Source organism: Pseudophryne corroboree, chromosome 2, assembly GCF_028390025.1.
Source record: "Pseudophryne corroboree isolate aPseCor3 chromosome 2, aPseCor3.hap2, whole genome shotgun sequence".
NCBI lineage: Eukaryota > Metazoa > Chordata > Amphibia > Anura > Myobatrachidae > Pseudophryne > Pseudophryne corroboree.
In genome coordinates this window covers 1,024,716,325-1,024,728,488 of record NC_086445.1, presented here as the reverse complement: position 1 = coordinate 1,024,728,488, position 12,164 = coordinate 1,024,716,325, and the positions used below count along the sequence as shown (strand labels likewise).

Here is a 12,164-nt window from a genome sequence, read left to right as displayed (position 1 = left end):
TCGATTACTAACGGTGAAACCTGGCCGTCTCTCTCATGTGGTTACCGGCAGCGATAGTACTGGCCACACCCTCGTCGATGATAAGATTTGCCAGATACAAGTGGACAATTTCATAGGTATTTCTCAACTACAGAGCTGCTCCCCACTGACCGCACTCCGCGCAAGGGTTAACAATCTCCCACATAGGTCACCGATTCAACACGGTCTAAATATATCCTGTTCTCCCCTTATGTAACATCAGCATTAATTAGCATATTCAAATAAGAATTATACATGCAAAATTATGCCACTAAACCACATTCATGGCTATTTGAATATTCATGATCTTATTTGCATACATAAGCAATCCCACAGATTAATCTATAATTCTTACTCGTTCCTTAGCCAAAAGTTTTCTGCACATTTTATAAAAGTTTCCGTCATTCATTACACTACAGGGAATCTGTCAGGAACGGCTGACCGGAATATTCTCTGGGTTTATACATTTTTTATTCAATTAAAGGATTTATTCAGTGACCGTTTTATCACCTTTATCTCTTATTTCATAGGTGCAGTATGTCGCACTGACTTCGGACTAGGGTACTTTATTAATGGGGCTCACCCCCCGAAAACGGGTGTTTTCGGGAAAATAGCAGCAAATATTTTTTTTGATAAATGGACCTCTAAGTGCAGACTCCAGTTATTTTTGCAGATCAAAGTTCGCTGGTGTGAATTACTCACTTGCTGGGCGATGGGCTGCGCAGATATCGCGCTTGGACGGCCAGGACGTCATCATCATCATCTTTTTCGGGAACCACTTGGTCTTTGTCCTGGTCTGAACCGGATGCCATGGTGATTTGGTGTCGATGGACCTGATGGAAGAGAATGAGGTTTACATTAATAAAGGTAAACCTGTTTTAGGGGTATATTTGCTATTGTGCCTTTTTTGTCAAAGCCACAGATCATCGATCAAGCCCGATTAAAAATTGATTCATGATGGGCGCCCAATAGCAAAATACCCCCTGCAGTTAAAGAGAGGAACAACCAGTTTCCTAGGAACCAATTACATATTTGCACATTTTGTACCACCACCACCTGCCTCTTACTGTGTATGTCACCTTACCCTGGTGACGTTAGGCTGCAATATCAGCCCAGAAGATGTCTGACTCTAATGCATGTAAAGAATATATACACTTTTATAGATAAATTAAGAAATAACTAAGTGCAACTTCTGACTGCAGTCTCAAAATGATACCGTTAAAAACTGAACCCGCCATTGGGCAGGGTTGCACTAAACAGAAGATTCTTAATCCAGCCCCAAGGCATGGTCGTAGCTAAAGTGGGTGCAGGGGTTACCATTTCTATGGGGCCCAGAGACAAGGGGGCCCAGACCTAGGAACACAGCAAGTATAGCAGTTTGCGCTCACCAATTAGGGGTTATTAGTTTGGGCAGCAGGAATCCAGTAAAAGGGTTTCCCAATGACCCTTGTAACACCTGAAACAAAGAATTATTGCAAACCGTGCCTGTAATGCTGTGGTGTGCTGCTCTTTACACAGAGATGTAAAATAATTATGAGGAGTGTACACAATGCTTATAATAAGTTTTACTTGTAATTAGGAATTCCAACGGGTAAATATAATAGGATACGTGTTTGCGGAGGCAAGACCGGCTCTACCATTAGTCAGCTTTAGGCAGCTGCCTAGGGCGCGAGAATCTGGGGTGGGCGGGGGGTTTGGGGCACTGTTTCTGCCTATCACAAAATTCAGGATGTCTCCGAGACACTGCTGTTGTACTTAATGCAAGTGGCGGCTGTGGAGCTTATAAGTCACACTTTCATCTGTAGAGCAGGAAAGTAGGTATTGGTGGTGGTGGGGGGCGGAGGGCTTAAGTTTTGCCCAGGGTGCAGAGAAATTTTGAGGTCCGGGATTTTGGCCAAAAATTCAACCAACGTGTTTATGCTTTGTAAATGATTGTGGCTTAAAAATTACGGCCAAAATCCCGCACCTCTGGCAAACTCAGACCCTATTACATTAACCTGCAAGTCTGTGTTGAGAAAGCCTCTAGATATCTCAACATATAGCAAAAACAAAAACAACAAACCAGAAACAAAAACAAAAGCAAACAAGCAAAACAAAAATAACTAAATTAAAAAGAAATCAAAGTAACTCAAAATATATACAGTATATATACACATCACTGTTATCACACAAAAGTGTAGGTTATTCCTAAATGGAAATGAGAGCTGTCTCCCAAGTTACCCCGAACTGGCCACCAAGCAATTGTGAAGAATGTAGGCTAGTGGCACTTGTGATTATTGGGGGTCATTCCGAATCGATCGCTTGCTAGCAACTTTTTGCAGCACTGCGATCAGGTTAAATCGCGGCACAACTGCGCATGTGCAGGTGCGTCGTACGGGTACAAAGAGGATCAGTGCTGGGCAATGGATTTAATGAAGAATCCATTCGCACAGCCGATCGCAAGGAGATTGACAGAAAGAGGGCGTTTATGGGTGTCAACTGACCGTTTTCTGGGAGTGTTTGGAAAAACACAGGCGTGTATAAGCGTTTGCAGGGCGGGCGTCTGACGCCAATTCCGGGACCAAAAAGACTGAAGTGATCGCAGCGGCTGAGTAAGTCCAGAGCTGCTCAGAAACTGCATAAAACTTTTTTGTGCCGTCGGCTGCAAAAGCGTTCGCCCACTTGCACTTACACTCCCCTATAGGCGGTGACTATCTGATCACAGCGCAGCAAAAAGTTGCTAGTGGGCGATCAACTCGTAATGACCCCCAATGTGCGGCACCAACAATTCTGTGAATTTTAGTCTCTAATAATGATTGCGCCAGAACATCTGACGTTTCTGTACCACCCTGTGCGCATTTTCCGTTTCCGTTCTGAGCGTGTTTGTCTAGATTCTTTCATCTGTATTTTATCGTTTTTTCTGTAACAACTTGACATTATTGTCTGCTGTCCGGCTGATAGACCCGGAGTCGCACACTCTCATTCATCTGGGAGAAACCTTTCTGCTCAGATTTCTCTGTGAGAAAGATGCATACAACATTTATTCTTGTATTAATCTGTATTTTTCTCCCAGGTTACTCCGCGGACACTGATGCATATACATCTGTTTACACCAGAGAAATCTCTGATGTGTACACAGCCTCCTACTCCAGTATCCAGACACTTGTCTTACTCATAAATCTCTTACACAGACTGACGTCTCGCCTCACAGGGGGCTTCCTAACATTAAATGATAACTGCATGGACACAGTTCCTCGGACCAGACAAAGCAGCAGGCTGTGTGATACATTTTAGTCGGCGACCCCTTCCCCTTTATCCATTTTAATGTCAAATGCAGCTGTATAAGGTTGTTGTATTGTGTTGTGTCTGCTGTTCTGATGCGGGCTGCTATGATAAAATAAATAATTTGGCACTTGCTGACAATCTCTCATAAAGAATCAGGGACAGATTTAGCAGTAACCGCAGTAGGCAAGAGCCTAGGGGCCACAAAAACTGAGAGGCATTTAATGCTTTCTTTTCATCGTCCGAGAAAAATTTAAAAAAGTGACTGGATTGTGTAGGGTATGAGGTCTATATATCATTGGTGACAGTGTTGCCCGGTGAAGCGTCATGGTATTTTATCTGTATTTAGCAAAAAACTGTCACCAGTAGTTCCTATAAGAGCTGTCCCTGCCAAGAGGCCTGCTTTACGTGGCTAAACCCCACCTCTATGGTTCGCGTTCTGCGCAATAAAAAAAATCAGTTGAATATTCCCCCTCGATCTCCCGTCACTTTAGACGGGAGATCGGGTGCGATATAACAGTTGAATACCACCCAATCAGCTTTAACTGTCACTTCAGAAACAGCGCTACAAAAATTATAGCTACATGCTGATTGGTTGCTTTGGGCAACTTTTCCACTTTTTTTCTCTCTCTCCAAGGCTTGATACATCTTCCCCTAAGACCCTACTAATGTAAAGACCTGTGTGAAAAGTAAGAACCAATAACACTTCCAGTACAAAACCACAACAAAACTATTTTAATAGTGTACAGTATTAATATCCAATTGACATATTTTATTTATCTTTCCGGTGTGTCCAAAACAGTTTGTTGATTTTAAGCCCCCCCCCCCCCCACGCCCGGCCTGGTACGTGCCACCGTTTGGATACTCTGCATGGCATGAATACTTATAGCTCTGTATTGCGCCGCTATGACAAGACTTTCGCACTTTACCTCTCGCCTGTTGCTGTTTATTCCACCGAGAACTTGGATGCGCACATCTCACATGTTACTCTGCTGAGACTGAGCTGGGCTTTTACATTCCCACTTTAAAGTTTGGCTTCGCTTCACCCTTATCCCTGTCAGCGATGTGCAGCAATGACATAACATATTGGCTGGGACCTCTGCTGCCTTAGGGCTTCTAACAGCCATCTTCTGTACGTCTGCCGAAGGCCGCGCTCCGACAAGACATCTGAGGGGCCAGTGCGAAGACAGAAAGGACAGTCTTCAAAGACGTGCGAGCCTGGCCTCTCTGGCGCATCTTATTACTAGCCATGGGACATAAAGTCAAGCTGTTCTGTCACACCGAGGGCCGCTCTCTATGTTTGGCAAACGACCGTAGAGGGAATGTCGGAGAACCGGAGGATAGAGCATCAGCATTCATAAATACTTGTCAGTGGCGGCACAGAGAGAGCAGGATGACTGAACGGCGGTCTGAATCATCCCCAAAGGCAACCTTACCTCACAGAGCACAGCAAACACAATGTGGATGGTAATGTTATGCGGCCCCTGGTATCAGCTATAAAAAAAAGCTGCTGAACAAAAATGCTTTTCTACAACAGCCAGTGAAGTGCTTGTGTCTCTTTCCTGCCCGCGCTCGCCAGTCCTGAGGGTGGTAGAAGAACCAGAGTTACTGTGGGGGCTGATGGAAACCTCGGACGCAATAACAAAAATACATTAATCAATCGCTGACATGTAATGCACAATAAGAGGCATTTAATTCTATTGCTGAGGTAAATACGTCAGTCAAAGCCAAAGGTGTTCGAAAACATTCTTGCTAGTAAATCTACCTTGTAATTTTGACTCATTGGGCCTCAGTGGCGTCACAACGGGTGTGAGGGGGGTGCGGCCCACACCCGGGTGTCACCCGCCGAAGGGTGTCACCAAAGTGTCGGCTCCTTCTCAGTGACAGGGTGCTGCAATGTAACATTACGTGCAGTGCCCGGCTTCTGTCACCCTGAAGAAGTTGGCACTAAGGTCTCCGGGGTCATCAAGCACCTCCCTCACCCCCTTAGTGACGGAAACGGGGGTCGAGCAGTGTAGCCACACCCACATGCATAAAAACCACGCCACCATCTCATGAAGCCATGCCCCCTTCTGACAGTGCCCCGCTAAGCCATGCCCCCTTTTGAACTATAGCCGCACCGGTTGTCACACATGTAAGTGATGCATCTGTTGGGCCTCACTCAGACGTGGTTGCTGATGCGACTGCTGTTTCTATTTTTTTTGCCGCCCGCAATTGCGACAATATGGTAATATGGGCAGAAGCTAACCTAAGCATAGGGACACCCACTGCTGCCTACTGATTTCCGCCTGATGGCGTACAAATGCTGAAACTTCGATACCATCGTTACAGATCGGGTCATGACGCAGAAGACGCACAGACTGAGCTGCTCTCCTGGGACACAGAGGGCTCTCCAGTAGCAAGTGAGATCGCAACTGCTGATTTATGCACACCCAGCAAAAGCCGTCTGAATGGCCAAGACACCCTTTAACCACCCTTTAACATTTCTGGTTTGCATTGTTCAGTCCTTAAAAAAAAGGAATTAGTGAGGTTGAACTAAGATCCATAAATCAAAATGTGGTCTGCAGCTGGGCCATTAAAACATATGGAGGGCCTGGGTTATACCGAGGGGGTGTGGCCAAATCCAGGATTTGTAGCGTACCCCCTCTAGAAAATAAGACACAATGAAATATACTATGCTACTCTGCAAGTGGGAGCATCTGTCCTCCTCAACAGCTGGCCTAGGCTCCTACCGGGCACCTTTAACAAGCCAGGCCAAGGTAAGTAGGAACTGTCGGTGTCCCTGAATGGGGCAATTCCCTTAAGAGAGGGGAACTGTGTGCATTCTCTGTGCAGCCCCACTCTTCTTGCACCGACACATGCGTCGAGAAGACTATGGGGTCTATTCCTAAAGCAGAGAAAAGCCCTGTTTTACGGAAAACAGGGCTTTTCTCTCCCTCATGTTATTGATGGAGCAGGTTACCGTGGAGATGTCCCTGACTTCTACAGCGGCACCTCTGCTCTGCAGCTGAAACGCATCACCATACTTTAGTATGGCGAGTGCGAGTCATGAAGGAGCGAAAAATGAGTTTTATGGTAAGAACTTACCCTTGTTAAAACTCTTTCTGCGAGGTACACTGGGCTCCACAAGTCTGGACAATGGGGGTGTAGAGTAGGATCTTGATCCGAGGCACCAACAGGCTCAAAGCTTTGACTGTTCCCAGAATGCACAGCGCCCTCTCCTATATCACCCCGCCTCCCAGCACAGGAGCTCAGTTTAGTTAACCAGCCCAATGCAGTAGCAGGAAAAGAGACGACAACGGTTAGTAGCCACATACACCACACTCTCACGACAAGAGAAGTGTCAGCGGCTAATGCCATATCAACCCAAAGAAGTTAAGTGCGTCAGGGTGGGCGCCTTGTGGAGCCCAGTGTACCTCGCAGAAAGAGTTTTAACAAAGGTAAGTTCTTACCATAAAACTAATTTTCTGCTGCGGGGTACACTGGGCTCCACAAGTCTGGACAATGGGGATGTCCTAAAGCAGTTCCTTATGGGAGGGGACGCACTGTAGCGGGCACAAGAACCCGGCGTACAAAGGAAGCATCCTGGGAAGCGGCAGTATCGAAGGCATAGAACCTTATGAACGTGTTCCCGGAGGACCACGTAGCCGCCTTGCACTATTGATCAAGGGTCGCACCACGTTGGCCCGCCCAAGAAGGTCCAACAGACCGAGTAGAATGGGCCGTAATGTGAACAGGAGCTGACAGACCAGCCTTCACATAAGCATGCACAATCACCATTCTAATCCACCTGGCCAGGGTCTGCTTGTGAGCAGGCCAGCCACGTTTGTGAAATCCAAACAAAACAAAGAGAGAATCAGACTTTCGAATAGAAGCAGTTCTCTTCACATAGATATGGAGAGCCCGTACCACATCCAAAGACCGCTTTTTGGAAGACAAATCAGGAGAGACAAAAGCTGGAACCACAATCTCCTGATTAAGGTGGAACGAGGAAACCACCTTAGGTAAATATCCGGGACGAGTCCTAAGAACCGCCCGGTCACGGTGAAAAATCAGATATGGGGAACTACTAGACAAGGCACCCAAATCCGACACTCTTCTAGCAGAGGCAATAGCCAGCAAGAACACCACTTTAAGGGAAAGCCACTTAAGGTCAGCTGAACCAAGAGGTTCAAATGGAGGCTCCTGCAACGCCTCCAAAACCACCGACAAGTCCCAAGGAGCCACAGGCGGGACATAGGGAGGTTGGATACGCAACACACCCTGAGTGAAAGTATGAACATCAGGTAAAGTTGCAATTTTTCTCTGAAACCACACCGACAAGGCAGAAATATGAACCTTGAGGGAGGCCAGACGCAGGCCTAAATCTAGGCCCTGCTGTAGAAAAGCCAAAAGTTTGGCTGTACTAAACTTGGAAGCATCATAATGGTTAGATGCGCACCAAACAAAGTAGAAATGCCAGACCCGATGGTAAATCCGAGCAGAGGGCCCGCAACATAGTTTTAGTGACCTCTTCAGAAAAACCCTTAGCTCTTAAGACGGAAGCTTCAAGAGCCACGCCGTCAAAGATAGCCGGGATAGGTCCTGGTAGACACAGGTAACCTGAACGAGGAGGTCTGGGCATTGTGGAAGTAGAAGTGGACGCTCTGACGATAGGCCTTGCAGGTCTGAGAACCAGTGCCGTCTGGGCCACGCCGAAGCTATGAGAAGCAGATTTCCTTTTTCTTGCTTGAACTTCCGAATTACCCTGGGCAGGAGTGACACCGGAGGGAACACGTACGGCAGCCGAAACCTCCACGGCACTGCCAGCGCATCCACGAATGCTGCTTGAGGATCCCTTGTCCTTGCCCTGATGACCGGAACCTTGTGATTGTGTCGAGACGCCATCAGATCCACATCTGGAAGACCCCACCTTTCCGCGAGGAGTTGAAACACTTCTGGATGGAGGACCCACTCGCCGGCATGCATGTCCTGACGACTGAGAAAGTCCGCTTCCCAATTCAGGACTCCCGGAATGAATATTGCCGATATTGCCGGTAGATGGCGTTCTGCCCAACGTAGAATCCGTGAGGCTTCCTTCATTGTCAAACGGCTTCGAGTGCCGCCTTGATGATTTATGTAAGCCACTGTGGTAGCGTTGTCCGACTGTACTTGAACAGGATGGTTCTGAATCAAATGCTGGGCTAGGTTCAACGCATTGAAGACCGCCCACAATTCCAGAATGTTGATCGAGAGGAGAGATTCCTCCTTGGTCCACCGACCCTGCAAGGAGTGCTACTCCAGCACCGCGCCCCAACCTCTTAGACTGGCATCTGTCGTCAACAGGACCCAGTTGGATATCCAGAAGGGACGGCCTCTGCACAATTGTTGGTCCTGGAGCCACCAGAGCAGCGACAGACGGACCTCCGGAGTCAAAGAGATCATTTGAGACCTGATCCGGTGAGGCAGGCCGTCCCACTTGGCTAGAATCAGCTTCTGGAGGGGGCGAGAATGGAATTGAGCATACTCCACCATGTCGAATGCTGACACCATGAGGCCCAGCACCTGCATTGCCGAATGTATCGACACTTGCGGACAGTGGCGGATCTAGACTTAACTTTTAGGGGGGGGGTTTAAGAATTATGACTCCTCCCCCTAATCATAGCTCCTCCCACTTAGAGATGCCCTTCCCGTTTGCTTCAAAAATTTCCTATTGTTGCCATTACTAATAAAATGTTGCCAGTTAGTGAAGAGAACCCTGCGCACTGGTGTAACAGACTGGCGAATCACCATTCCTGCATAGCACACAGAATGAGCCGAAATGCACATTATACCACATGGTATGAGCCGAAACTCCCATTATAGCATACTGTATGAGCCGAAATTCACATTATAGCACACAGAATGAGCCGAAACTCACATTATAGCACACAGAATGAGCCGAAATTCACATTATACCACACGGTATGAGCCGAAATTCACATTATAGCATACTGTATGACCCGAAACTCACATTATAGCACACAGAATGAGCCGAAATTGTTAGGGTCTCCTGCCCTGTGCTGCCACGTCGTCATGGCAACCGGGAGACAAGTGCTAGTGGAGTAACCTGAGCGCAGCTGATACTCCGGTTCGGGTCTTTTGCTGTGCAGTGGTTATAGGCTCTGTGCACGGCAGGGGATCCGGTGCTGGTTTTTGTGCTCACAGTCTGTGAGGTCTGAGTGGGGCGTGGACAGCACCTGCTTTATAAGGCCTCTTTTCAGGGTAAGCAGATGCTGCTGAATCTTTGTTGGTTAGTCAGTTCATGAAAGTTAGCCAGTACTGTGTAGCTTTGTATTTGTTTGTTGCTTACTGCAAATAGGCCTGGGGATTTGGTATTACACTCTGCCAATCCAGACCTAGCAGTAAGACTGGAGTCAGTCGTTTAGCTTGCTGGGGTTCTGTTACTACTCTGTGAACTTAGCAAGTTTGCGGCTGTATTCTAAGACTTGCCTGTCTAATCCTGTCTCACTGTGCTAGGTGTCAGGGGTCAGTTTAGTGGCAGTAAGCTAAAACCTGTGCACTGCAAGTGAGAAATAGGATTGTGGAGACTCTCCTTGTGTCTATCATTCCATCTCTGACCAAGGAGTTTACTGCCACACCCGTTGGTAACCCTTTAGGGTTTTGCTGTTGCCCTTAGCAACAGCATTTCGGGTTCTCTATGTATTAAAACACAACATTTTGCTTTTTCCATCTGTGCAGTTCTAATACAAGGGAGATACCCAGTTCCTTAGCCTCTGGGCTTCTCTGTTCACTTTGTGTGTATTTTGTTACCCTATTACCTTCTGTGTACGTTATGTCATATTCCCCAGTTTGTCTGTGAGTCCATTTGTTTTGCATAACAGTTCAAACACCAGTACATTCCTGCAGACACTGGAGTGCATAACAGTTCTGACACCAGTACTTTCCTGCAGGCACTGGTGTGCATAACATATTCAGCAGCCTAATACTCCTGTTGAAATTTTGTGGGAATATGGAGCATACCCCTCAAAATACGTTGCAACAGGTGGTCGATCAGGTGCAGGTCCTGACTCGACAATTTAATGATTTGTCCATTAAAATGCACACCTCCCAGGCTGCTGGTGGAGCTCCCGCAGCAGCAGCACCTGCAGGGGTTAAGGAGCCGAAAGTAAATCTCCCGGATCGTTTTTCTGGAGATCGCTCGCAGTTCTTTTGTTTCAAGGAGAGCTGCAAGCTATACTTCCGGCTTAGGCCTCAGTCTTCTGGGTCGGAGATTCAGCGGGTGGGCATAGTGATTTCCTTGCTACAAGGAGACCCACAGGTCTGGGCATATGGGTTGCAGCCTGACTGTCCGTCGCTTAAAAGTGTTGATGCTTTTTTTACGGCACTGGGCATGTTGTATGATGACCCTGACAAGACGGCCTCAGCCGAGGCTCAGATTTCGATCCTTAAGCAAGGGCGAAGGCCAGTTGAGGTTTACTGTACGGAGTTTCGGAGGTTGGCCCATGATACCCAGTGGAATGACCCAGCCCTGAGACACCAGTACCGAAGAGGTCTTTCTAACCAGATAAAGGACCAACTGGTACAATATCCCTTGCCTGATAGCTTGGATCAGCTCATGCAGTTATCCATCCGGGTGGATAGACGGCTGAGAGAGCGTAGGATTGAAAGGGAGACTGAGATTTCCTTCCTTCCCAAGGGAACCTCAGACTCTGAGGAATTTTCTGAGGAGCCTATGCAGATTGGGGCTACCCGCCTCTCCTCGCGTGAGAAGATGCGGAGGAGACAGCAGGGGTTGTGTTTGTACTGTGGGAATAAAGGTCATGTGGTAGTATCATGCCCAGAAAAGCCGGAAAACTTCAGGGCCTGAGGGTGATGGGAAATATCCTGTCAGGCCAGAAGTCAGAATTTCCCAAGAAGACTTTTATCATTCCGGTGACCTTGAAGATCCTCGGTCAAACTGTCAAGACTGAGGCCTTTGTGGACAGTGGGGCCGACGGGGTTTTTATGGACCGCCAATTCGCCCTGAAACACTCTGTTCCCTTAGTACCCTTGGCATCGGAAATTGAGATTTGTGGGTTAAACGGGGAACCATTATCCCAAGGTAAAATTACCTCTTGCACTAGCCAGATTTCTTTGTTTATTGGAGCCACACACTCTGAAAAATTGTCCTTTTATGTGACTGTCTGTACTTTTGCCCCATTGGTGTTGGGGTTACCCTGGTTAAGGGCCCACAATCCTCAATTTGACTGGGTCTCTGGGGAGATTCTTAGTTGGGGTACTGATTGTTTCAGGAGTTGCTTGAGCCTTCCAGTCAGGCTCTCGCAGCTAAGTTTGCCAGGATTGCCAGGGTGTTATGCAGATTTTGCGGACGTGTTCTCCAAAAAAATTGCAGAGGTACTACCTCCCCATCGCCCCTATGACTGTGCCATTGATTTGTTGCCAAATGCTAAGCTTCCCAAGAGCAGGTTGTACTCCCTGTCACGTCCTGAGACTCAGGCTATGGCAGAGTACATTCAGGAGAACTTGGCTAAGGGATTTATCAGACCTTCACAGTCTCCAGTTGGGTCGGGGTTCTTCTTCGTGGGTAAAAAGGACGGTTCGTTGCGACCCTGCATCGACTTCAGGGAATTGAACCGTATCACGATTAAAAACTCATACCCACTGCCTCTCATTTCGGTCTTGTTTGACCAGCTTCGTACTGCCACCATTTTTTCTAAGATTGACCTACGCGGTGCGTACAATCTAATCCGAATAAGAGAGGGGGATGAATGGAAGACTGCCTTTAATACCCACTCAGGGCATTATGAATATTTGGTGATGCCTTTTGGGCTCTGTAATGCCCCGGCAGTCTTCCAGGATTTCATGAATGATGTGCTCAGGGAATATTTGGATAGATTCTTAGT

The 12,164-nt window shown here is 47.4% G+C and overlaps 1 protein-coding gene across 1 annotated transcript in view; it reads right to left on the bottom strand.

The window, feature by feature from the left end:
* Positions 1–12,164, bottom strand: part of STYXL2 (serine/threonine/tyrosine interacting like 2) — a 161,718-nt gene that overhangs the window by 124,779 nt on the left and 24,775 nt on the right. Inside the window, exon 2 of the mRNA XM_063956738.1 lies at positions 721–851. Within this exon, the coding sequence (XP_063812808.1) occupies positions 721–830 (110 nt within the window). The 5' untranslated portion in view covers positions 831–851. The remainder of the gene's footprint in view (positions 1–720; positions 852–12,164) is intronic.